Source organism: Solanum stenotomum, chromosome 6, assembly GCF_019186545.1.
Source record: "Solanum stenotomum isolate F172 chromosome 6, ASM1918654v1, whole genome shotgun sequence".
Classification (NCBI taxonomy): domain Eukaryota; kingdom Viridiplantae; phylum Streptophyta; class Magnoliopsida; order Solanales; family Solanaceae; genus Solanum; species Solanum stenotomum.
Genome location: NC_064287.1, coordinates 9,386,220 through 9,410,387, shown reverse-complemented (window position 1 = coordinate 9,410,387; position 24,168 = coordinate 9,386,220). Strand labels below are relative to the sequence as shown.

At 34.7% G+C, this 24,168-nt stretch overlaps 1 protein-coding gene across 1 annotated transcript; it reads left to right on the top strand.

The window, feature by feature from the left end:
- The first annotated feature begins 2,376 nt into the window (after positions 1-2,376).
- Positions 2,377-8,068, top strand: LOC125868469 (uncharacterized). The gene is made up of 6 exons (XM_049549108.1): positions 2,377-3,820; positions 4,271-4,527; positions 4,969-5,606; positions 5,724-6,502; positions 6,656-6,930; positions 7,983-8,068. The coding sequence occupies exons 1-6, from the start codon at positions 2,391-2,393 to the stop codon at positions 8,066-8,068; spliced, it is 3,465 nt and encodes a 1,154-aa protein (XP_049405065.1). The 5' UTR covers positions 2,377-2,390.
- The last annotated feature ends 16,100 nt before the right edge of the window (positions 8,069-24,168 follow it).

Genomic DNA, 24,168 nt, shown 5'->3' with positions numbered 1-24,168 from the left:
TTAATTGTCAATTTAAACAATCAAGAAACAATTAATCACTTTTTTCCAATTCTGCCCTTAATGGTAGTGTAGTTCAATTGAAAAGTTATGTGGATTTTTGGTATTCTTGATATAGTAGAGTTATATTAGTCAAATTACACCTTCTATTAAATTTTCCTTGAGGGATGTGCATGATTTTACCCTGACAAACAATTGTGGACGGAGGGAGTAATTAATATGATGTTGGCTTCACTAAAACAAACTGTTCCTATTTATATGTTGCTTTTATTAAACATAGACTTCTTTAATATTTTTCATTTATAAAATTAATGCATAAATAACACTATTCTTCCTAATTTTAACCTTTGAAAACTATTAGCCTTATAAGTATACATTTGACCAACATAGAAAAATTGTTCATTAGTCGAAGTAGTTAATCAAAGTAATTGATTTATATTCATTATAAATTTGACTTCAAAAAAACACTAAACAAGAATATAATAATAAATTTACTTAGTTTCTTACGAAGCATACAACCTAAAATGATGACATATAAATAGGAATGGAATGAGATACTCATTCTCACTAGCTAGTCTGATAACATCCAAGGAAGCTCTACTCCATTGAAGGACAAGGATGAAGCTTTAGAAACTCCAAGGAGGCCCATAACAAGATCTCAAACCAAGGAGTTCAATGATAAGCTCAATGGGCTTCAATCGCTGATCCAAAGGTGTCTTATTGGGGAAGAAGAGCTCAAGCCCAAGGGAGAGGAATTGTCCAAATGCTACAATTATTTGGTGGCCCAAATTCAAGCCCAAGATGAGGAATTTTAAGGGCCATTTTCGTGCAAATAAGGTCAAGAAGAGTCCAAGAATCAGCCACAACAAGAGTTGCTTTCTGCCCAAGTTTTGAGAGAAGACTAGTCAAACTTTCCAAGATTGTCAAGATTCTTTTCCTAGTTGGGATTTACCTTATTTATTTATTTATTTATATATAGGTTATTAATATTTTCCTTAGTCTATTTATGGTATCCTAAGTACCATTTAATGCTTTCCTAGAAGTACTAAATTTGTTCCTAGTTAGGTTACTTTATTTCCTTTCTAGAGTAGGATTCCTTGTAATTGTCTTCCTAGGGTCCTTGGACGTTTTTTTCCCCTTCTCCTATATATAGGAGTCCTTTTCATTCATTAAAGACAATTTAGATTGATATTAATAATATTTGAGAGAGTTCTTTGAACCTTTGTGACTTGTTCTTTGAGAATTTATCTTTAAACCTTTACTAGTTTCATAGTTTAAGGTATAAAGTAACTTCTTCTTGTGATATCTTTGGTTTCTTTTTGGTATTCTTTAGAAGGTGATTAGTTTCTACATACTAATTATTGTCTTTAGTTACTCATAAAGCGGTCAAGATCCGAATCTATCGTTTTGATTCGTTTTCTCAAGTAAAGGCGTTAGATTTCTTCCATAAATCTATACGTTGTTACTTGGATCTTTTCAAGGCCTTAGAACATCTAATCTTTGGAAATTCGTGGATCTTTCCTTCGAATTTCCCATATCTTTATTTAGTTTTTTTGTTTCTTTTCTTTGTGCTTCCGCATTCTAATATTTAATTCTCTATTTGTGATCTCCCTTAACCTTGCTGTTATCAAGTGGTATCAGAGCGGTTCTATCAAGATTCCGTTCTTGATAAATCTTGGGATTTCTTCTTAGAGCAACAAAAAAAAAAAAAAAAATAAAAAAAAAATAGCGTGAACAGTAGCATCGTGAAAAAAAAAAATTTACAATAGCGTGAACAGAAAAAAAAGAAAAAAGTTCTAACTTGCTCTCTAAGAAATCTAATTACTTGTCCTCCAAGAAATTTGATTACTTGATACCCAAGAGAGTTTATTACTTGATATTCAAGAAATCTTATTACTTGCTCTCCAAGTTTTGCATTAATTTGTTTCCAAGAAAGAAGGTTGCAAGAAGAGGGGATTCTAGACCTTTAAGAATAAGAGGAATTTTTTTTTTCTTGTTCTTGTAATTCTAAAATAAGTTCCTTTTTATTCGTGTTTTGTTTCAACTAAATCCTACTTGTTCTAGGACTAGTTCTTTACTTTCTTTTTGTACCCCAAGATTCCATACTTTATTACTACGAACTTGATACACGTTTTGGTTTAATTATAAATCTACAAAGTATTCTCGTTCAAAGGTTATTTTGAGTGGAAAAAGGCAAGTGTGGGTGAGTTTAAAAGAGGGTAAAAGCCATATTAAAAGTGTGATACTTAATCATTTATTCTTTTTTTTAGATGTCTAATTCAGGTGGTGATGAGGAAAGGGCTCGTTTAGAAGCTGAGGTCAAAGGAAGGAACGACTTCACCCTTCAAGCTATGCACCAACAATTTGAGAGATGGACCCTTCAATTTCAAGAGATGAGGGATATGATTATCGAGCAGAATGACACCATAGCTGCAATTAGGAGGGAGAATAATGTTGTACCCCCAAATAATGTTAGACCCCAAGTTAGAAGGAATGTACCCCATATCCCTTTTGTAAATCCTGAATATGATAATGATGATTTTGATGTTGAATTTAATCTAGAAAGAAGAGATAGGAGGGGACAAAGAGGTAGAGTAGAAGATGATAATATAAATAGTATAAAGATGAAGATGCCATCTTTCAAGGGGACAAGGGATCCAGACTTGTACCTTGATTGGGAGAGACGAGTTGAAGCCATCTTTGATTGCCATAACTACTCTGAGGGTAAGAAAGTTAAACTTGCTGTTGTTGAGTTTTCTGATTATGCTGCTTCTTGGTGGAAAAAGCTTGCTAGGGACAGATTGCAAGAGGAGCTACCACCTATTGCTACGTGGGCAGAGATGAAGAGGGTAATGAGGAAGCGATTTATTCCATCATACTTCCAAAGAGATCTACAATCTCGCCTTCAACGCTTGAAGCAAGGCTCCATGTCGGTGGATGAGTACTTCAAAAGCATGGATATGGCTATGATCCAAGCTAACTGCATGGAGGAAGAAGAGGCTACAATAGCTAGATTTTTAAATGGTTTAAATACAGAAATAGCTAATGTAGTAGAGATACAACAATATGTAACTTTAGATGAGTTAGTTGATTTGTCTGTAAAAGTTGAAAAACAAATTGAGAAAAAGCAGCAAAATAACTCATGGAGAAGTCGACCAAACACTATCTCTAAGAAGCCATGGTCAACTCAAGAGGGGAAAGCTCCTTCCAAACCTCAAGATGATAGAGGTAAAGGTAAGGTTGAGGAGGGAGGTAAAACCTTTAATCCTAAATCTTCTAAACCTTCAAGTTCTATTCAATGTCACAAATGTCATGGAAGGGGGCATATGATGCATGAATGTCCAAGTAGAAGAAACATCCTACTTAGAGAGAATGGAGAATATGAGAGTGAAAAAAGTGAGGGGGAAGAAGAAGAGGGAGAAGGTGTAAGTGAGGAAGATGATTTGGAACTGCCTAATGATGGTATAATTGGGGTGGTTAGGAGAATTATGACTATCAATTTGGGTAGTGTTGATGAAGGGCAGAGAGAGAATTTGTTTCATACTAGGTGTGGGATAAAAGGGAAGACTTATTCTATGATTATTGATGGGGGAAGTTGTGCAAATGTGGTGAGTTCATACTTGGTGGATAAACTAGGAATTGCATGCATGAAGCGCTCTACCCCATATAGGCTCCAATGGTTGAATGATTGTGGAGAAGTAAAAGTAAACAAACAATGCATGATTTCATTCAATGTTGGTAGGTATGAAGATGAGATTCTTTGTGATGTAGTTCCAATGCAAGCATGTCATGTTTTACTTGGCCGACCTTGGCAGTATGATAGGGATACTACTCATCATGGGAGAAAGAATAGGTATAGTCTTCTGCATAATGGTAAGAAGTATACTCTTGCACCATTATCTCCTTCTCAAGTGTTTGAAGATCAAAAACGATTGAGGGAAACAATGGGAAAACAAAAGGGAGAGGTAAAAAGTGAGCTTGAGGGAAAAGAAAAAGGCCAAGAGATAGAAAAAAAGAGAGATGGCCGAGAGAAAGAGAGAGAGGGCAGCGATCTAAGTAAAGAGGTAAAAGAGGGTGTGAGTAAAAAAATAAAATGTTTTGGTGAGAGGAAAGAGGCTAAGGAAAAGAAAAATGAGAGCCTTTATATAAAAGCCAAAGAGTGTTTGAATGCTAGGAGAGAGGGACTGCCCATAATACTACTTACTTACAAAGAAGTATTGATTAATTTTGAACAACTAACTCCTTCTTTGCCAAATAGTGTTTCTTCTCTTTTGCAGAATTTTGAAGATGTTTTTCCTGATGACACTCCAAAGGGATTGCCACCTTTGAGAGGGATTGAGCACCAAATAGACTTTGTGCCTGGGTCTCAACTTCCTAATAGGCCTGCCTATAGGAGCAATCCTGAAGAGACCAAAGAATTACAACGGCAAGTTGAAGAATTGCTTGAAAAGGGATTTGTTCGAGAGAGTATGAGCCCATGCTCTGTTCCAGTCCTATTGGTCCCCAAAAAGGATGGAACATGGAGGATGTGTGTAGATTGTCGAGCCATCAACAAGATAACGGTAAAGTATCGCCATCCTATCCCTCGTCTTGATGACATGTTGGACCAACTGTATGGTTCCAAAATCTTTTCTAAAATTGATCTAAAGAGTGGTTACCATCAGATTCGTATGAATCCTGGAGATGAATGGAAAACTGCTTTTAAGACCAAATATGGACTTTATGAGTGGTTAGTTATGCCCTTTGGCTTGACTAATGCACCAAGCACTTTTATGAGACTAATGAATCATGTTTTTAAAGATTTCCATGGAAAATTTATTGTGGTGTATTTTGATGACATCTTGATCTTTTCTCAAAATCTGGATGAACACCTAGAGCACTTAAAACAAGTTTTTGAAGTTCTTAGAAATCAGCGCTTATTTGCTAATCTCAAAAAGTGTACTTTCTGTGTGGATCGTGTGGTTTTCTTAGGTTTTGTGGTCAGTTCTAAGGGAGTTGAAGTAGATGATGAGAAAATCAAGGCAATAAAAGAATGGCCTAAACCTAATAGTGTAACTGAAGTTAGGAGTTTTCATGGACTTGCTAGTTTTTATAGGAGGTTTGTGCGAGACTTTAGCACCATTGCTGCTCCTTTAACTGAAGTTATTAAAAAAGATAAGGTTTTTACATGGGGAAAGGAACAAGATGATGCATTTAACTTGCTGAAGGATAAATTGTGTTCTGCTCCTCTTTTGCAATTGCCTGATTTTTCTAAGTCTTTTGAAGTTGAGTGTGATGCCTCTGGTAAGGGCATAGGTGCAGTTTTGATGCAAGACTCCAAGCCAATTGCCTACTTTAGTGAAAAGCTAAGTGGAGCAACATTGAACTACTCAACTTATGATAAGGAGCTATATGCCTTGGTGAGGGCGTTAGCTACATGGCAGCACTACTTGTGGCCTCGAGAATTTGTGGTCAAGACTGATCATGAGTCATTAAAATACTTGAAGAGCCAAGGTAAACTTAGTCGTAGGCATGCTAAATGGGTAGAGTTTATTGAAACTTTTCCTTATGTAATTGCTTACAAACAAGGAAAGGAGAATGTGGTTGCTGATGCACTCTCAAGAAGGTATGTTTTGATCTCTACTCTTACTTCAAAGTTATTGGGTTTTGACCAAATCAAGTTCCTCTATGCTAATGATTCTGATTTTGGTGAGATTTTTGCTGAATGTAAGTTAGGTCCTTTTGAGAAATTTAATCTTCAAGATGAATTTCTATTCAAGGAAAATAAATTATGTGTTCCTAACTGCTCGTTGCGTGAACTATTTGTTAGGGAAGCACATTGTGGAGGGCTAATGGGACATTTTGGTGTACCCAAAACACTGGAAATACTTTCTGAACATTTTTATTGGCCTAGCATGAGAAAGGATGTTGAAAAAGTGTGTTCTTATTGTCTTGAATGTAAACAGGCTAAGTCTAGAACATTGCCGCATGGTCTTTATACTCCTTTACCTGTTTCTAATTCCCCTTGGATTGATATTTCTATGGATTTCATATTGGGGCTGCCAAGGACTAAGTATGGTAAGGATAGTATATTTGTGGTAGTAGATAGATTTTCTAAAATGGCTCGTTTTATCCCATGTAAAAAGACTAATGATGCATCTCATGTGGCTGACTTGTTTGTAAAGGAAGTGGTTAAATTGCATGGAATACCTAGAACTATTGTTAGTGATAGGGATGCCAAGTTCTTAAGTCACTTTTGGAGAATTCTTTGGGGAAAGTTGGGAACTAAATTGCTATTTTCTACATCTTGTCACCCACAAACGGACGGGCAAACGGAAGTGGTTAATAGAACTTTAGGGAACATGTTGAGGGCTGTTTTGAAAGGAAAGTTGACTTCTTGGGAAGATTACTTACCTATTGTAGAATTTGCTTATAATAGGACCTTCCATTCTTCTACTGGTAAGACTCCTTTTGAAGTTGTATATGGATTCAACCCCCTTACCCCCCTTGATTTATTGCCTTTGCCTACTAATGATTTTGCTAATCTTGATGGTAAGAAGAAGGCTGATATGATGAAGAAAATTCATGAACAAACAAGGCTTGCAATTGAAAAGAAGAACAAGGAAGTTGCATTGCGAAGGAATAAGGGCAGAAAATATGTTGTTTTTAAACCTGGTGACTTGGTTTGGGTGCATATGAGAAAGGAAAGATTTCCTTCCAAAAGAAAGACCAAACTAGATCCTAGAGGAAGTGGGCCATACAAAGTCCTTGAAAGGATTGGAGACAATGCTTATAAACTTGATCTTCCTGGTGAGTTCCAAGTTAGTGCTACTTTTAATGTTTCTGATCTTTCCCATTTTGATGCAGATTTGAATTCGAGGACGAATTCTCTTCAAGAAGAGGGGAATGATAGCATCCAAGGAAGCTCTACTCCATTGAAGGACAAGGATGACGCTTTAGAAACTCCAAGGAGGCCCATAACAAGATCTCAAACCAAGGAGTTCAATGATAAGCTCAATGGGCTTCAATCGCTGATCCAAAGGTTTCTTATTGGGGAAGAAGAGCTCAAGCCCAAGGGAGAGGAATTGTCCAAATGCTACAATTATTTGGTGGCCCAAATTCAAGCCCAAGATGAGGAATTTTAAGGTCCAATTTCGTGCAAAAAAGGTCAAGAAGAGTCCAAGAATCAGCCACAACAAGAGTTGCTTTCTGCCCAAGTTTTGAGAGAAGACTAGTCAAACTTTCCAAGATTGTCAAGATTCTTTTCCTAGTTGGGATTTACCTTATTTATTTATTTATATATAGGTTATTAATATTTTCCTTAGTCTATTTATGGTCTCCTAAGTACCATTTAATGCTTTCCTAGAAGTACTAAATTTGTTCCTAGTTAGATTACTTTATTTCCTTTCTAGAGTAGGATTCCTTGTAATTGTTTTTTTAGGGTTTGGCTTCTTGGACGTTTTTCCCTTCTCCTATATATAGGAGTCCTTTTCATTCATTAAAGACAATTTAGATTGATATTAATAATATTTGAGAGAGTTCTTTGAACCTTTGTGACTTGTTCTTTGAGAATTTATCTTTAAACCTTTACTAGTTTCATAGTTTAAGGTATAAAGTAACTTCTTCTTGTGATATCTTTGGTTTCTTTTTGGTATTCTTTAGAAGGTGATTAGTTTCTACATACTAATTATTGTCTTTAGTTACTCATAAAGCGGTCAAGATCCGAATCTATCGTTTTGATTCATTTTCTCAAGTAAAGGCGTTAGATTTCTTCCATAAATCTATACGTTGTTACTTGGATCTTTTCAAGGCCTTAGAACATCTAATCCTTGGAAATTCGTGGATCTTTCCTTCGAATTTCCCTTATCTTTAGTTAGTTTTTTTGTTTCTTTTCTTTGTGCTTCCGCATTCTAATATTCAATTCTCTATTTGTGATCTCCCTTAACCTTGCTGTTATCATAGTCACTAGTCACTAATCACATTAATCATTATCATGCAGTTTTTAGAGCCGCCTGGTTTAATTTGCCTTGAAAGAATGGTTAATAACCAGAGGCGTATTCAGAATTTTGAGATGATGAGTGCACTGTTATGAAAATGTTGATTTATGATATAAATTTGGTCGGTTTGACATTTAAGTTTTTACTATTGAAAACTGTTAAAATTTTAAAATTATAGGTCTAAAATTAATTCTTATATATATATATATATATATACACACACACAGACCAATTACCACTTAGAGAAGTGTTATCTAATTTTAGAAAGAAAAATAAAACAAACTAAATATAAAATTTAAATTTCTAACCTCGCTAAGAGAGGTGCATTCAGTCATAATCGCATTATGTGATACTTCAAGTGTGGGTTCACATATCTATATTTCAATATTTTTTAAAAAGACAACACTATTATTTATGATCTGGGGAAGGGACCATAGATTCATGTGAATCCGGTGACCCCTTAGATACGCCTCTGTTAATGACTACCTTAAAGTTGTGTTGTTAAGTATGCTCACTTCTCACCAATGCCGTTGCCATCTGATTTTCCTTAAATTAATGAGTATACTCTACATCTCACTATCTTAAGTTGCAGATTTCACTAGCTAGTCTCTAATTGCACCAATCAATCAGTAAAATCTAGGCATGGACCTAGCTAGCACTACAACAACAACAATTTAATTTTAACAGTAATAAATACTCCCTCTGTTTGTAATTATTGACATAATGAGTTTATCATTTTATTTTTATTTATTATGAAGCAAATGAATTAAAAACTTAAGGTTTTTAGGAAGTTCTACCTTCTTCAAAATAATTAATTGAGGGTATAATACGAAAAACAAATTGTCCTTTTTTGATTTGTCAAATTTTTTACAAGTAATTAGGGACAACTAAAAAAGAAAAAATGGACAAATAATTAGGAATAAAAAGAGTATATATATATATATTACTCCCTCCGTCCAACAATACTTGTCCACTATTCTAAAAATAGATGTCCAACAATACATGTCCACTTTATGAAATCCATGGATAATTTTTACACTTAGTTTATAATTTACCTTTATCATTAATTATAGTTATTTCACTATTACATTTTTCAAGACATTGTATTTATTATATTCAAAGGGTGATATAGTAAAATTACCTTTCTATTTATAGTTTCTTAACGGGTGTATCAAGTCAATAGTGAACAACTATTGTTGGACAGAGTGAGTAACAAAGAGTACTAGAGTGTTTATTAGCACTAATTAATTATCATTAATTATAGATTTTAAAAACATTTAAAAAAGAATGTTAAAATAGAATTGCCTTAAATTAATTATACCTATACCCAAATAATGCAATAATTTTATTCTGTAATATACCTATCCCGCGAACACGACCCTTTAAACTTGTTGCTTCCACTGGAGTTATGAGTGTATACATATGTAAAGAAATAAAACTAAAACATACATCTAATAATATGATATAGGCATAATACATAAACATAAACATGCATGATCCTTAACTTGACTTCAACAGATAATTATGTCCTCCAATTTTGAGTATACACAAGTAGACATTTAAATTTGTATAAAATTGAACAAGTAGACACATTTGTCCTACATGACATAATACACATAGGACACCATGTAGGACACAAAATATTCATGTAGGGTGCCATGTAGGACAAATGTATCCAATTACTCAATTTTATACAAATTTAAGTGTCTACTTATTCACATCCAAAGTTAAAGATCATAATTGTCAATTGATGTCAAGTTAAATGTCATGTTTATGTATTATGCCTATCATATATCATAATGTTACATACATATTTTTTATTTATTATTAATTTAAAATCTTAGAATTCACTTTGTAGTGCCATATAGCTATCCACTTGAGTTACCTTGAGAGAGTGGACAATTCATATTTCAGTATAATAATTAATGGACAAATTATTTAACTACACTCCTTTACTTATCTTAATATTCATCTATCTTTATTTATTTTAAAAATTTCAAAAATCCCTTATTTATCTATGTATTCCGCATGTATTTCGTGCACAACGCTATATATCCCACTATGTGGAATGTATCAAACATTATGTATCCCGTGCACAACTCTATGTATCCCGCATGTATCCCGTGCATAACGCTATGTATCCCGCTATGTGGAATGTATCAAACCTAATGTATTTCGTGCACAACGCTATGTATCCCGCTATGTAGAATGTATCAAACCTAATGTATCCCGTGCACAATGCTATATATCCCGCAAATATCATTTTTAAGGGATTTTTGATAAATAGAAAACTAAAAGGGATAGGATATTATTTAGTACTTATAATATCTTATAATATGTGGTACCTATAATTTATACATAATTAATTACTACTCCTATAACGCAGTTTTTCAGCCACCTGTGCTGCATGCATTAAAAGATTGAGCTTGATTTTGATGTGTCATCCCAATAGCAATTTGACTTTATAGCTTAAATAAAAAGGAAATTTTCTATTTTTGGTAAAAGGATAACTCATACTCCCTTTGAAGGGTGTGTTTAATTTATGGTGTGCAATAATTTTCCCCTCTCAACTATCTTATCTCAAACATTTATTCTTTTGGAGAAGGATATATCTTAACAAAATTATCAATCACATTGCTTGAAAAATTATTACTTTTTCATTAAGAAATGTCTAGTGTTATTTTCATAGATACTTTAACTGAACCAGTGAGTAAAAAAAAGGGTAGTATCTTCGTATAGAAATTTTTTCTATTATTTCAATAAGGATATATTTTTTTTGAGAAAATGGTCTAAAGTCCCCTTAAATTATACCTGAAATCTCAACTACACACTCCAATTTCACGGATATTCTATTACCTCCCTGAACTGTTTAAAACTGATATAATTTACTCCCTAAACGCTTATGTGGCACAATAAATGTATCTCACTCTCAAAGAGAGTGAGGACCAAAACAAATAATAAAACTTTATTTTTAAAATTTCTTTTCATAAATATGTGTATTTTTAATTATTTTTTTTCTTATTTATTTCCTTTCTTCTTGACAACAATATAAACCAAATATCTCCACCACTCACCTTCTCTAAGCCGCGACCATCACATTCATTAGATTCACCATGTAATTTCATTATTCTTCTTGATTCTAGAATTTTGATTATTCAATTTGTGCATGAAATTAGGAAATTTTGAAAACCAACTCTTTATTAATTAATATTATTAAAATTGTTAATCATCATGCCTAACCACATGGCCAAATGGGTTAGAAAATTCTTATCTTGATTTTTGGTGCCCTAGTTTAATAATTTAAATTCAAGTTCAGAAAGAATTTTGGGATGTCAACGAAACTCATATGTGATTTTGAAAATAGAAATGAAAAGATCCATTGTATCCATTCCCCCAATTTGAAGAATTCGACAAATTCATCCATGAAAATAACTTGAGTATCAATCAAATAGTGGGTGAAACGGTTAGGAATAAAATTCTTACCAGATTTTACCTTTCAAAATTGTTGTTGCGGTCATCGATGATGAAAACATGAAACATATCGTCAACACCTCCAAAACTTGAGTTAACTGCTAGACAATATTACTTTTTGTGCCTTCTAACTAGCTAGGAGAAGAACAATTTTGTCGTCATGTTTGCTATTTTCCCCTTGAATTATTTGAGGGCAAATAATAGTCATCTTAGTAAATTGTTCACTCACAAACTATCAATTGTCAATTTAAAACAAATAGACCGTCTACTTTTAAGAATCGAAAAGATGGTAAACGATAGTAAAATCGAATAAATCTTTTCTATGTTTGTACATAAAAATTGCAAGTTGTAGTTTTAAATAATATGTATGCAATTTTATAAATTGTTCAAAATGCAAATAATTAGAAAACCACATGTATATCAACAAATAATACATCAATTAAGATCACAAACGTCATGTGGTGATATACTTGTCTTTTTAATTAGTAAATTTTAAACAACTTACTTTTCAATATTGTATTGATTTGTATTGAATTTATGTAGTAACAAACAACTCTCTCTAAATAATAAAATTTGTAGGTTAATTTATTTAAATGACTTTTCTAGTAGAAATAATTTAAAACATAAAATAAAAAAAATCATTAAAAGGATTTGAGGGATATTTTTGTCTTTATATAAATTAATCCCATGATACTAAATTCTATGTATTACTAATACCACCAAATGAAAGGTATTAGTTATACATCCTATAATACCATGTAGGGTATATGACAAATCCATATAAGCCTAAAATTCCTATCAAACATAATACTAAATAATACATACAAAATATATACTAATACCACCAAATGAAAGGTATTAGTTATACATCCTATAATACCATGTAGGGTATATGACAAATCCATATAAGCCTAAAATTCCTATCAAACATAGTACTAAATAATACATACAAAATATATAGACTATTTCTCATAATACTCCCTGCGGACCTATAAAAGCATTGATATTTTGAGATTATGCACAAATAATAAGAAATGTATGTCCTGTAGGTTGATTTCAGTTACATTATACTAACTCCATGAGATATGTGTTGATATCATGAAGCAGAGAGGAGGAGCTAAATGGATGGTAAGCAGTGGCGTATGCAGGATTTTTCGTAAGCACTGTTATCTTTTTAAAATGAGAAAATAAATAAATAATGTAGCATCATATTTTAATATATATATATATATATATATATATATATATAATTCACGTTAAGTAATACCTTTAAAAAAATTAATTATTTTTTTCGATGAGTTATCTTTTTTTTTAAAATTTATTCAAACAAATACTATAAAAAAAATTTTCACAAAAGCACCAAAATGATTGGTGAGAAAGAAGGTAAATGGAAGAAAAAAAGGAAAGAAGGTGAATGGGAAAAAACGTAAAAAATATATCAAATTTGAGGCTAAAAAATCTGGAACACGTAATTTGACCTGCGAAATTTCAGCCTCAAACCAACTGAACTGCGGATAACTCTGGTTGAAGGAGTGTCCCCATGACCCTTACTAAATCCACCCTGATGGTAAGCTAATGCGACAATATCAAATCATAATTTTCTTAATATTTCAAGTATTGTCATGTTATAACTGTTGATATATATTTTATGCCTCAGTTCTTCACAAATACAGAGGACTTCATAACTCTAGTTATCGATGCCAAGTTTATTAAGAACAACAATAAATGTAACACTATATAGTTGACGGTTTATTTGATGTAATTCACATAGAGAAATATTCATAATAATGCTAAATATATATTAACAATATAACATCATATAATAATAATAATAATAATAAATATATATTAACAATATAATAATAATAATAATAATAATAATAATAATAATAATAATAATGATAAATATATTGTTATATAAAGCACCCAAAGAAGAAAAACAAAAAGGCAAAAGAAGAAAAAGAAAAAACAAAGGAAGAAAGAAAAAACTCACGAAACAACATAAGCTAGTAAAATTGTATTAAAAATGAGGCTATATGGATTCGACTTACATCCTCATGTGGAAAATTGATTCACTTCGGCTTGCAGAACATTAGTGTCAAGGATTCTCACGTTAAAATATGTATTTCAATATAGATAATCTGTTCAATCCGCTCAAAATTTTATGGGTTGAACTCAAAATAATTTGAATTGTGCTCAATCTCAACCCATTCAAGTTTTAATCCATTTGAAAAAAATCTTCAGTTGAGCACAATTGAATTTTCAATTTCAACCCATTTAAAGACTCTTTATTTGCATTGGTTTAATGCATGTTCCCACATTAAAGGTATGAATTACAATTTATTTTATATATTCTAGGATTTATTTATCCATTCGTAACTTATTCTTTGTATTTGCTTGAGTTGAAATTCAAATTGTGGTCAATATGTTAAAATTATTGAGATTAAGTGGGTCAAGTCATGATCCAACCCATTTTTTAGCCCATTTAAGCCAATTCGTTTGAACCCAAAGTAAATTTAGGCAGATCATGATCCAATCCGATTTCTATTTCAACTCATTTTTATATCCCTAATTTCAATCCAACCGTCCATTTAACACCTCAATAATTCACAATAAGTATAAACTAATACCAAGAGATGCACAAAGTTCTCTTGTGGAAGTAACTCACTAAAAACATCCTAGCATCCTAGCAAGTGTAGTTGTAACTGATGAGGTTCTCCCAATACAATATTATCAAAGTGATTCCCAATTAAAGACCAACAAAAAAACTATGGACTAAAGCTAAATTTTGATTATTATGAAAATGGACAAATTGGAAACATATAAGAGTTCATGAAGGACTAGATCGCCTTTAATTTCATGCTAAAATAGAGTTTGGGTTTTGTAACTTTCGGCGAGAAGCATGAGTTCGCCGAGTGCACTCGACGACTCGCCGATTGTCTTTCTTGATTGCCCTTTTAACTCTATATTAAGTGATATAACAACATACGCCTTAGTCCATTCACTCTCTCGAGCTGAATGTGTGGAAAAGGGTTTAGGATTCACTCTCTCGAGTTGAACCCATAATAACCCAATACCCACAGACCATCAATCAATAATCTTGGTTTTAAAACCTCTCTTTCAAGCAAGCCAAAAAAACTAAGGTAGAACTACATTTGCAACTACAATTCTTTAAGTTATACCACAATTAATGATTGAAATCACTTCTAAACAACATTTAAACTAACAATTAGAAATACCCATAAACTAAATCAGCCCATAATCGCATAATCACTCCCCAAGAATTGGGGTTTTAGCTAGACATCATAAAAAGATAAAAATCGTTACCAAATTGTGTTTCCATCAACTGGGTAAGATTAGTTTCGTCTTTACAAGTGTCCAAATTGAAGAATCTCAAAGACCACTTCGAATTTCTCAAAAGTGCAAAAACTTCAATTCTTCAAAGCTAAGGAAAACTTGTATCAATATTCAGAGTTCAAACTGAAAATTAATTCTAAAGATTGTTCAGAATAAAACTTCTTAAAAGATAATGTTTGAAAATGTATTTATAGTCGCCAAAAATATGCTGCGAAGGGCCATTCGGTGCAGTAAGTTGAGCAACTCGGTGATCCGCTCTTTGGTAAATTCCATCACCTTTTTGCCTAGGCCTTCAGCATCCTCCAGGTCTGTAACTTTGGGCGATCTAACTTTGCATCACAGAACCACTCGGCGATCCGCCGACTGTTCCTTTCTCTCGCCAACTTGATTTTTTTCCTTCAAGGCTTGGCACACTGAAACTTTAGGCGGTCAAATGGCCACTCGACGACTCGCCAAATGGACTTGGCGATGACCATGCTCTCTTTTCTTCCTTCTTTCAGCTCGCTTCGTTCCTTTTTACAAATTAGTGTCCATGCTTTGTTTCTCAATCTATATACCTAGAAATCAAGAGTTTTTTTATCAGTTATTGGCACAAAATAGGCATTGGAGGACACCAAATCATTATAAATAAAGCTCTAAATGAGTCCAAATCTAGGACTCATCAATGGGAACAAGTCGTTACACTTTCATAATTAACCAAAGGTTTCGAATTCAAGTAATAGAGATGGAAAACTTTTTGGAGGTCCTTTTAAATCCATTTAGTGGACCTACCCAACATGAATTTAAAGTGATCGGACAACTGAGTTTTGAATGCTGAAAATCTAAAAAAGGAGAGAGTTAAAAACTTGAATTCTGATACAAAAATTTGTTAGACCATTTTTTATGAAAAATTATTTCAATATTTACAAATGTTATATCAATTTATGATAATTACTGTATACTTGTAGTTAAAGTCATATTTTTTGGGGTGATCAAATAACTTAAAGCTGATAAAGAGAAAAAAATGATTGCTTCATGATCTATGAAATGATAAACAAAAGAAGTATATCAAAAACTTAATTTAAAGAAAACAAAAAAGGGATGCGTAGGTTTTAAGATATAATCAACATTACCGAATTCGCAAAAAAACACGAATATAATCAATTGACTCTTTTTCCCTATCGAAGTTGTGCTCCGGGGTCTCAGATAAGGGCCTTTTTCGTTTGCCCTTGCCTCCCTTTGGAGGTTCTGTCCTTCCCTTTTTAAGGGGATTAGCTCCTCCTTCATTTATAACTATGCCTCGTGCTCTTTTACGGGGAGACATATCAAGGTTGGTTCTAGCCGTATCTGCAAAAACATCAAAAAGAGTTAGAAATAGTTCAAACAAAGTTGGAGAAAATAGTTGTAGATAGACTCGCTGAATTGGTCGGTGAGTCGCCGAATCACTTTGGCGAGCCAGATCAGACTCGCCGAAAGGATTGGCTCAAAATTTCCCAAAATACATGGCATGTCGGCGATGGGAAGGGCCAATTGGCGAATCACCGACATCATTCGGCGAGCAAGGACTAGCCCACCGAAAGTTACAGTGCATTTAAGGGTTAGGGGCGCAGAAAGGGCAATCAAGAAAGATAATCGGCGAGTCACCGAGTGCACTCGGCGAACTCATGCTTCTCGCCGAAAGTTACAGAACCCAAACTCTATTTTAGCATGAAATTAAAGGCGATCTAGGGGGATTCGGCGAACGCTGAGTGGTTCGGCCAGCTCGACCCAACTCGCCAAACAGCGCAACGTGCTTACTTTCAACCCTGACTTCCAAATTCAACCCCACAACCCCCGAAAACAAAATCAAAACATGCACTCACTCAATTAGACTTAGACACATTACACCCATCCCCCGGGATACTCAAACTTCTCCCGGTTTGGCCAAATTTGGCCATTTGACGACTTTTGCCCTTAAGAATGACGTCAACCGCTCCATTATTGGGCAAAGTACGTCATTTGGCACAAATGTGGGTTACTTAGACTTCACCCGACTAGACCCAACAACAACACAACACAGCCCAACAAGATTTTGATCAATTTTAGCACGACAATTTGGGAAATCAAGAGTTAATCATTTCAGGCAAGATATTCAAATTAAAACAGGCATACAAGCACACAAATGCAATTCAGAGAGGCCCAACACACAACACTAAGATAAGAACAATTGCAAATGAGTAAGATTGCTAATTACAAGTTTGGGGTTTGGAAAACCAACCTTTTATGCCGAATACGAGGTTTGAAAAGCTAGGCGACAAAGAATCCAACTTCGAACACACAAATGACGACTAGGAATCGGTAAATATATGAAAATATAGGAAAATATAGTGCGGGTGTGAGTTTGGAAAGTTGAAAAGTGAGGGAATGTGAAAGAGTTTGAAAGTTTAAACCTTTGGCCTTTAAAATCGTCCAGTTCTCGCCCATGCGGCGACATTAGTCTTGCTCGCCGACCCACTCGGTGATACGCCGAGTGGGCACTTACCTCGCCGAGTTTTACAGGACCTCCAGTTAATGTAAGGGTCCAAACAGTGGACAAAGTCATCACCAATTTGCTCCTGGGCTCGCTGAGTTTTACAGACTCCAATTTCAAAGTTGCTTAAGTTCAACGGCGGTCCAAGTCGGGCTCGCCGACCTCTTCGGTGAATCACCAACTAGACATTTCACTTTTCAATCTCCACTTTTCACCCACATTCCACACTTTAACATGCACAATCAACACACGATTATTTCACAAACAAAAAGAAAGCAAATAAAACTTGGCCTGCCTCCCAAGCAACACCTTAGTTAACGTCGTGGCACGACATAAGTCCACACTCAAACTTCATTCTTGGGGTTGGCCATAGTATCACTAGGCAACCCCCCTTGTTGTCTCGGGTTTAAATGGAATGAGATATGACCCATCTGGGTCTCTAACTGTTTGATAGGGACGGAATGAGAGGTAACCGTCTGGCTAAGGGTTGGCACATTTTCCTTCATCTCTTTCAAAATTTTGTCAGACCCCTTAACCCCGTTGAGAATACAAGACAACTTCTCTGCAGACCGGCCACCCTTCGAATCCTTTGGTTTTTGATGCTCATGGGGAGGATGTACTTGTCCTTCTCCCCATCCCTTTCCTTCCAAGTAGGGTTACGATCCCTCCACTCTGTATCACGATCTTTCCAACCTTCATCCCTGTTCCAACCTTGATTACCATCATGCCTTGGGTAGTTTGAACGATAACCACATCCTTGGTTGGCTAGGAGGTTCACATCTTCGTTGTACAATGCTTCATACTTGGCCTCATCGGGATTAACATACCCGACACCCACATCATTAACACTTCGAACACCAACTCCCATGACATTTTTGGACAAAATGTCAAGTTGTGTCATGATCTTTGCCATGTTTTGATCCCTCTCTTGGTCTTTCTCAAGTTGCTTCTTGGTCAATTTAAACGTGAGAGGGGAGACCTGATCTTCGCAGATGTACCAAGCCTGATTAATTGTGGTCATACCATCCAAAAGCTGGGCTGCTATAATGTAAGGTTGTTGCATCAAACCTCCCGGAGAGAGTTGGTCAGCTACACCCTTGTTCAACGAATCAAGGCTTCGGTAAAACTATTGCAACAAAATGTTACCGGGGAGACCATGAGTTGGGAATTGCAACACCAACTTCTTGAATCGCAGCCAAGTCTCATGAATTGGCTCACCATCCAAACGCTTGAAGTTTTGGATGCTGTCCCGAAGAGTCATCATCTTCGAAGGAGGGAAAAATTGCACTTGAAATGCGGTGACAAGCTCTTCCCACAAAGTGATTAATTCTCGTGACAATTCAGCCATCCACTTACATGTTTCTCCCATTAAAGAAAATGGGAACAACCTCAACCGGACCGACTCTTGGGATATGTTCTTGAAGGAGAACGACCCGTAAACATCAACAAAGTTTCTAATATGTTCATGGGGATCCTCATGAGCCAGTCCACCAAACAACCCTTTTAATTGCAATAGCTGCAACATAGTACTTGTAATATGGAACACATCGTTCCCTTCAGCCGGAGGCAAGCGAATGGTACCAATTCCACCCATTAGATGAGGGTCATTAACATTAGGCTCATTGACATCGTTGAGGTTGCCGATGTCATCTTGGTGGCCCACTTGGCTACCATTGCTTTTGTTCACACTCATTTCTTCTGTTCAAAACAGCAACACACAAACCAAAACTAAAAATAAGTAGATTCAACTATAAATAAAAAGAACAAAATTCAACTTAACCAAAGAATCTTAACCAACACCACTCCCCGGCAGCGATGCTATTTTGATTGAATAATGCTATCAAAGACAATTCATCCAATTCGAAGCGTCAATGATCGTTAGTCAGTATATAACCCAACTAAATGTGTTGGGGTCGAATCCCACATGGTGTGGTACGTGTTCAAGATTCAATAGAAAAGTACGAATATGTTCAAATCAGCCAAAGGAATAGACATTTACGAATAAAAACATAATTCAAATTAGGGGTGACATAAATGTCAAATAACAAAGGGTTTTGGTTTGAAATTATAAGCTACAACAACAACAAATAACACGATAATAACAATAATGAGATGGGTTCTTGAGATGTGATTTGATTATAGGTTAATGTAGACAAATGGGTAATTGCAACTGTTAGTAAATTGATGTAAATTAATGAATAAGCTAGACTATAGAGAAAGTAAATTTTCTCTCGAACAATTTATCCTGAATCAAGTCAATTTCTCTCGAACATCGACAAGCATGCAAAATAAGAACAACCTAAACCTTAGTCCATTCACTCTCTCGAGTTGCATGTGTGGAAAAGGATGTAGGATTCACTCTCTTGAGCTGAACCCATGACAACCCAATACCCACAGACCATCAATCAATAATCTTGGTTTTAAAACCTCTCTCTCGAGCAAGCCAAAAACACGAAGGTAGAACTGGATTTGTAACTACAATTCTTTAAGTTAAATCACAATTAATGATTGAAATCACTTCTAAACAACATTTAAACAAACAATTAGCAATACCCATAAACTAAATCAGCCCATAATCACATAATCACTCCCCAAGAATTGGGGTTTTAGCTAGACATCATAAAAAGATAAAAAGTGTTACCAAATTGTGTTTCCATCAACTGGGTAAGATTAGTTTCGTCTTTACAAGTGTCCAAATTGCAGAATCCTAAAGACCACTTCAAATTTCTCAAAAGTGAAAAACTTCCGTTCTTCAAAGCTAAGGAAAACTTGTATCAATACTCAGAGTTCAAACTAAAAATTAATTCTAAAGATTGTTCAGAATAAAACTTCTTAAAAGATAATGTTTGAAAATGTATTTATAGTCGCCAAAAATATGCTGCGAAGGGCCATTCGGCGCAGTAAGTCGAGCTCGCCGACCAACTCGGTGATCCGCCCTTTGGTCAATTCCATTACCTTTTTGCCTAGGCCTTCAGCATCCTCCAGGTCTATAACTTTGGGCGATCTAACTTTGCATCACAGAACTACTCGGCGATCCGCCGACTGTTCCTTTCTCTCGCCAACTTGATTTTTTTCCTTCAGGGCTTGACACATTGGAACTTTAGGCGGTCAAATGGCCACTCGGCGACTCGCCAGATGGACTTGGCGATGACCATGCTCTCTTTTCTTCCTTCTTTCAGCTCGCTTCGTTCCTATTTACAAATTAGTGTCCATGCTTTGTTTCTCAATCTGTATACCTGGAAATCAAGAGTTTTTTATCAGTTATTGGCACAAAATAGGCATTTGAGGACACCAAATCATTATAAATAAAGCTCTAAATGAGTCCAAATCTAGGACTCATCAATGGGAACAAGTCATTACACTTTCATAATTAACCAAAGGTTTCGTATTCAAGTAATAGAGATGGAATACCTTTTGGAGGTCCATTTAAATCCATCTAGTGGACCTACCCAACATGATTTTAAAGTGATCGGACAACTGAGTTTTGAATGCTGAAAATCTAAAAAAGGAGAGTTAAAAACTTGAATTCTGATACAAAAATTTGTTAGACCATTTTTTATGAAATATTATTTCAATATTTACAAATGTTATATCAATTTGTGATAATTACTGTATACTTGTAGTTAAAGTCATATTTTTTGGGATGACCAAATAACTTAAAGCTGATAAAGAGAAAAAAATGATTGCTTCATGATCTATGAAATGATAAACAAAAGAAGTATATCAAAAACTTAATTTAAAGAAAACAAAAAGGGGATGCGTAGGTTTTAAGATATAATCAACATTACCGAATTCGCGAAAAACCAGTTCTAATAATCTATAATTTATATAAACAATTATACTCACTACTAAAAAAACAGTGAATACCGACCTAAAACCGACATCCCAACTTAGGTCGGAAAAAGCTTGGTCGCTATTCAATATCGACTTCTGGAGGTCGGTATTTGCTGACCTCTCGAGGTCAGTTTTTTTTTATGTCGGAAAATTCATATATTATTATTTCCGACTTCCTGAGGTTAGAATTGGAATACCGACATCCAGAGGTTGGTATTTTTATTTTTGTAATGTTAAAATTCTGACCTCTGGAGGTCGGTATTTTTATTTTTGTAATCTTGAAATTCTGACCTCCGGGGGTCGGTATTTTTATTTTTGTATTTTTAAAATTTCGACCTCCGGAGGTCGGTATTTTTATTTTTGTATTTTAAAATTCCGACCTCCGGAGGTTGGTAATTTTATTTTTGTAATGTTGAAATTCCGACCTCCGGAGGTCGGTATTTTTATTTTTTGTATTGTTGATATTCTGACCTCTGGAGGTTGGTATTTTTATTTTTGTAATGTTGAAATTCCGACCTCCAGAGGTCGGTATTTTTATTTTGGTAATGTTGAAATTTTGACCTCCGGAGGTCGGTATTTTTATTTTTGTAATGTTGAAATTCGACCTCCAGAGGTTGGTATTTTTATTTTTGTAATGTTGAAATACCGACCTCCGGAGGTCGGTATTTTTATTTTTGTAATGTTGAAATTCCGACCTCCGGAGGTCGGTATTTTTATTTTTTAATTTTTGAAAATTTGACCTCCGGAGGTCGGTTTTCTGCTACAAAACAGGCAGCAAATTGCTGCAATTTTTAGTTGCCCACTTGCATATTTATATCAAAATAACCCAAAGCCAAATAAACTTCATCCAACCAAAACAACACAATATTTTCAACATATACATTAAACTATTTCAAAATAAACTTCATCCAACTTCAAAATAAACTAAAATACGATCAAATTAAACAATTCCAAAAATATAGAAGTCTAAAATGTCAAATAGATACAACTACTCCTAATCACTCTCACTCTCCTTGTCAGACGTACCATTCTCATTACCCTCACTTTCCTTATCAGACTTATCATTCTCATCACTATTGGCCGGACATGGAGGAAGAATATTTCCTGATTCAAAAAGAAAAGTTAGTTGGGCCTGAAGCGCTGCATACCTCTTGTTCTCTACCTCCTTTGCTGCCGCAATCTCCTCCTCTCTCTTCCTCTCTTTTTCTTCTCTCTTCTTCTCTCTTTCGGCTACAGCAACAAGCTCGGCATTGAGATAAGCTATCTTACTCTTCATTGTAGATATTGTCTCTTTATCCCCGCCATCAAAGCTTGAGGATGATGAACCACAATACCAAGACTTCTTCTTCTGATACGCCTTTTCTGGATAGCCGTAGATTGAACCTCTTATCGGTTTACCAACACTCTGTTTCCAAAGATTCTCGTTTTCTTCTTGTGTAAATGGTCTGTCCTGACTCTCAAGAGGTAGAGTACTACGATATTCCTGAGATATTCATATATACCTATCCTGCAATTTAAACAAAGAACTCTACGAATAAGAATGTAATATATACAAGGAAAAGAAAAAAAGATTAGTTTGAATGGAGTTCTTACATATGTCTCTTGAGCACGTGGCTCAATCCATCTTTCTTCTTCTGTGGGGTTCGTACTCTTCTTGACGTGAGTAACCTTGAACATCTCTTGTACATCTACCGGCCTACCCAACTCTTTTTCCTGCAAATAACATATATAAAATATGATCTCATTAATCTCCAAAAAGTACTAATCAAAAAAGAAAAAAAATATTTTACTAAATTAAGAAAGTATACCATTCTTTCCTTTCTAGTAACCTGGCTAATAGCTCCACCAGTGTGCAAAGAGCCTCCCTTTTCTGATGCGCGAGCCATCTTCCCAATCTCACTCCTCTTTTTAAATTTTTCATTAGTACTCCAATGTTTCAGTAATAGAGCCCATCGATCCGGTAACATAAACGTAGGCATTCTGTTATTTCTCCGACAGTCACAAAATGTGCTAGAAAGCAACTTTGAAGCTTTAAGCTTGAAGTTCACTTGAACGTCATCCTCGTGTTCGGGAGCCCATACATAATATTTCTGTAATAAAAAATAACTAAATATTTATTATTCAAATGACTAGAGAATTTAAATGTATATGATGCGAATTTAATTTTTATATATTCTTACCTTAAATTCGTTGAACATCTGCCCTTGGGTGTTAAGTGGAATCCATTATAGTGAGTTTCGATGCACTTTAAAATAATCTTTGCCATACCCACTTCCGGACGTAGCTGAAATACGAGTTCATTGACAAAGTAGAGTAAACAAAAAATAATCAATCAATTAAAACATAAATAGATAAATGAAAGATAAAACATAATTAAATCATACTTGTATCCTAATGGCTCGATGACGAGTCTTCGAAAATTGTCTCTATCGCCTGGCTGAGGACCATGTGCATTTGAGTGCTGGGTGGTGGGAGTATTAGGCTCCGAGCCATTGGATTCAAGATGAAGATTGGAAAGTCCAATTGATCCACTACTAGTATTCAAAGTATTGCACTGACTAGAACTAGATGATGGTATGGTAGACCCATGACCAAGATGTGAATAGCCCAGTAAAGTTTGGTACCCCGAACTAGGTACCACAATGAGTGTAGATATAGTATAACCAGATTGTGAAGCCACATGAGTAGAGGCATTATGTGACTGGTGTGCCGAGTGAGTAGTTGAAACTGAGGCTCGTTTTGAAATATTAACTCGAGAGGGCTCATCAGATATCATGACCCTAGTGGGCCTTCTCACAGCATTGGCCTTAAATTTCTTTTTTGGATTAGCAGATTTTTTTGATTTACCCTTGTCTTTATCTACCATCTATATCAATTAAATATAAAGATTAAAACAAAGTAGTACAAAATAATGTCACAATGTCGAACAAATATATCAAACAAATTTATCATAACAACTTTTACACTTTAACTAATTTAGTTTTGACTTAATTCCGACAACTAAATTCACTAACTAACTCACAACATTTATTTTAACTTATTCAA

Coding starts and splice junctions, on each gene's coding strand:
- LOC125868469 (XM_049549108.1), top strand. CDS start 2,391: ATGAGGGATATGATTATCGAGCAGAATGACACCATAGCTGCAATTAGG. Junction 4,528..4,968: donor GGATGGAACATGGAGGATGT/GTGTAGATTGTC, acceptor TGGTTTTCTTAG/GTTTTGTGGTCAGTTCTAAG. Junction 6,503..6,655: donor CTTGATTTATTGCCTTTGCC/TACTAATGATTT, acceptor TAAACCTGGTGA/CTTGGTTTGGGTGCATATGA.